A 2,315-nucleotide genomic window follows, 5' to 3' on the forward strand; every position below is an offset into this window, starting at 1 on the left:
CCCACCTACAGGGGATGGAAGTGAAACCCAGACAGGCCTTAATTTCTAGAAGCCGGGGTCTTAGTGCTCAGTGTTCTCCCTGCCCTGGTCTGGGTCCCCTCTCCTGGACTATGCGCTCCTGTTGACAGGTGACGGTGAATGGAAACTTCTATACGAACTACATACACCGCGTGCCCTTCCACCGCGTGGACAACATCTCTGTCACCGGCACCGTGGGGCTGACACACATCAGCTTCCAGGTCAGATTGTCCAAATGGCACTTGTCCCAGGGGCTGGGTGCAGGGGCCAATCTACTCTGCCTAGGCCCTTTGGGTGGAGCCAAAGGCTCCAGCCAATTTCTCACCCAGATGGCTCTGGGGACATACCTCCTGCTACCTCTGTCCCGTGTCACTGTCTCTGTCCAGAGCACCTGCCTCAGCCTGACTCCCTCCCCTCTTATCTGTCACTCTGTACTCCCACCTGGTTAGGAGGCCATGTGGTTCCCCAAAGAACCAGCTTGGGAGTCACACTGAATCTAGCTCAGATCCCAGCTCTGCCATTCTCATCAGCTGTGGGATCTCACACAGTGAGTCTGCCTCTCCCAGCCTCAGTTTCCTCATCTGTGCAAGGGGCATAGCCACAGCCTCCCCAGGAGGTATGTGTGGGCTCAATGAGGCGATATGTGTCAGAGGTCACGTAATGGCCCCCATGGGCCCACACCAGGGTCTACTGGACTCTCTTTGTGTTTTCCAACTTTTGAATGTGTTACCAACATCTACAAGGTCAGGGGCAGGTTTGCAGTGTGGAGCTGATGCTGGTGATGGCTGCACAACAGTGTGAAGGCACCGAATGAGCCCTCGGCTGTGCACTCTAAAATGGTGAAGGTGGTAAATTTTATGTGCATTTTATCAAACAAATTTTCCAGGTCAGGTGATATCACATGGAAACCTGAATGTCTGGCTTTTTGTGAAAACTGGGAAGATTGGGGTATGCCTGGCCCACATTCCCACAGGGCCCCAGGCGCCTGGATTGGAGATGTAATTTCCACTTTCAGTATTTGAGTGTGCTCCTGAGATGGGAAAGGCACACAGTAGGCCCACAGCAAATATGAGCTTCTCTCTTTTTGGTCCTCATCTCTCATATTCCCTCCCTACCCAAGTCTCTTGCCTACCCTGTCCCCACCTGCCTGGCTTCCTCCCTCTAGTCCTGGCCCCTGCCTTTCCACTCTCCCCTGGCTTCTTAAAACTTCTCTTCACCCCATGGCCCCTTTTGTTTTAACAGAACACCCGAGCAGTCCCTGTCCAGCCTGCTTTCTCCGTGATGCAATTCTCCCAGCCTGCCCGTTTCGCACCCAAGCCCAAGGGGCGCAAACCAAAAGTGAGTTAACCGTGGAGACCCTGAGAGGCTGAGCAGGAAGGACAGGGGTCTGAGAGAGAAGAGGAGGCAGCGGGGCCTACAGGCCCCCGCATGCCCACCCAAGGTTCCCTAACTCCATCTACCAGGCACCCAGGCCCCGGACCTGGGAGGCGTCCTTGGTCCTTCCCTCCCTCCCTAATGTCCCTCCAGTGCACCAAGGCCTCTCCTTCCTAAAGCCACTGCCTTGGTTCGGGCCACCTGACCCCTCATCCCTCACCCCCTCACACGGACCCACTGCCACAGTGACCTTCCCATAAGCAAATGTGATCTCATCCTCTCCCTCCTTAAAAACCCTAAAGGCCCCGGGCTCAATAGAGCTCCAGTCCCGCAGCTGGAGATGCAGAATCCTCCGAAGTCTTGCCCAGCCCACCTGCTGGCCTCCCTCCTCACCCACCAAGACCCTCCATCAGCCTCCACTGCTCACTCCAGGCTCCTTCCGGCCACCACGCTTTTGCATCTGCTGTCCTGGGGCCGAAAGGACCCTTTGCCACCTCACCCAGCCCTTCAATGCTCTGCTTCAATGTGGCTCCCTGCCTGGCAGGTTGCTGGATGCCCCAGCCCCTCCCTGACCTGATGGACTTTTAACAGCTCTGTGCACGCCGAGCACCATGTCCTGTTGTAACTGTATTTACATGTCTGTCTCCGTCACTCCACCTGTCCTTGCCGGAGCCCGTGAGCTTGGGATTGTGACTTGTCCCTTTGTGTATCCCCAGCACTTTGCACAGTGCCTGGAGTGCAGTAGGGACTGGGTCAATGAATGAGGGATGTGGTTTGCACAGTCAGGAGAAGGGGAGACCAGTCAGGGCAAGAAGACCAGTCTGCTGGCGGGAGGGGCCTCGGGCAGGAAAAGGAGCAGGGCCTGGCCCTTCTTGGCCACTTGAGCAGTGGGGGCAGGCCAAGGCGTCTCCCTACCCAGCTTC

At 56.5% G+C, this 2,315-nt stretch overlaps 1 protein-coding gene across 1 annotated transcript in view; it reads left to right on the forward strand.

Moving 5' to 3' along the window:
- Positions 1-2,315, forward strand: part of LOC102417422 (galectin-9B-like) — a 15,332-nt gene that overhangs the window by 9,886 nt on the left and 3,131 nt on the right. The window contains exons 4-5 of the mRNA XM_023759484.1: positions 129-239; positions 1,261-1,362. Coding sequence (XP_023615252.1) covers positions 129-239; positions 1,261-1,362 — 213 coding nt within the window. The remainder of the gene's footprint in view (positions 1-128; positions 240-1,260; positions 1,363-2,315) is intronic.

The sequence above is a fragment of the Myotis lucifugus genome, unplaced genomic scaffold, assembly GCF_000147115.1.
Source record: "Myotis lucifugus unplaced genomic scaffold, Myoluc2.0 scaffold_157, whole genome shotgun sequence".
Lineage (NCBI taxonomy): Eukaryota > Metazoa > Chordata > Mammalia > Chiroptera > Vespertilionidae > Myotis > Myotis lucifugus.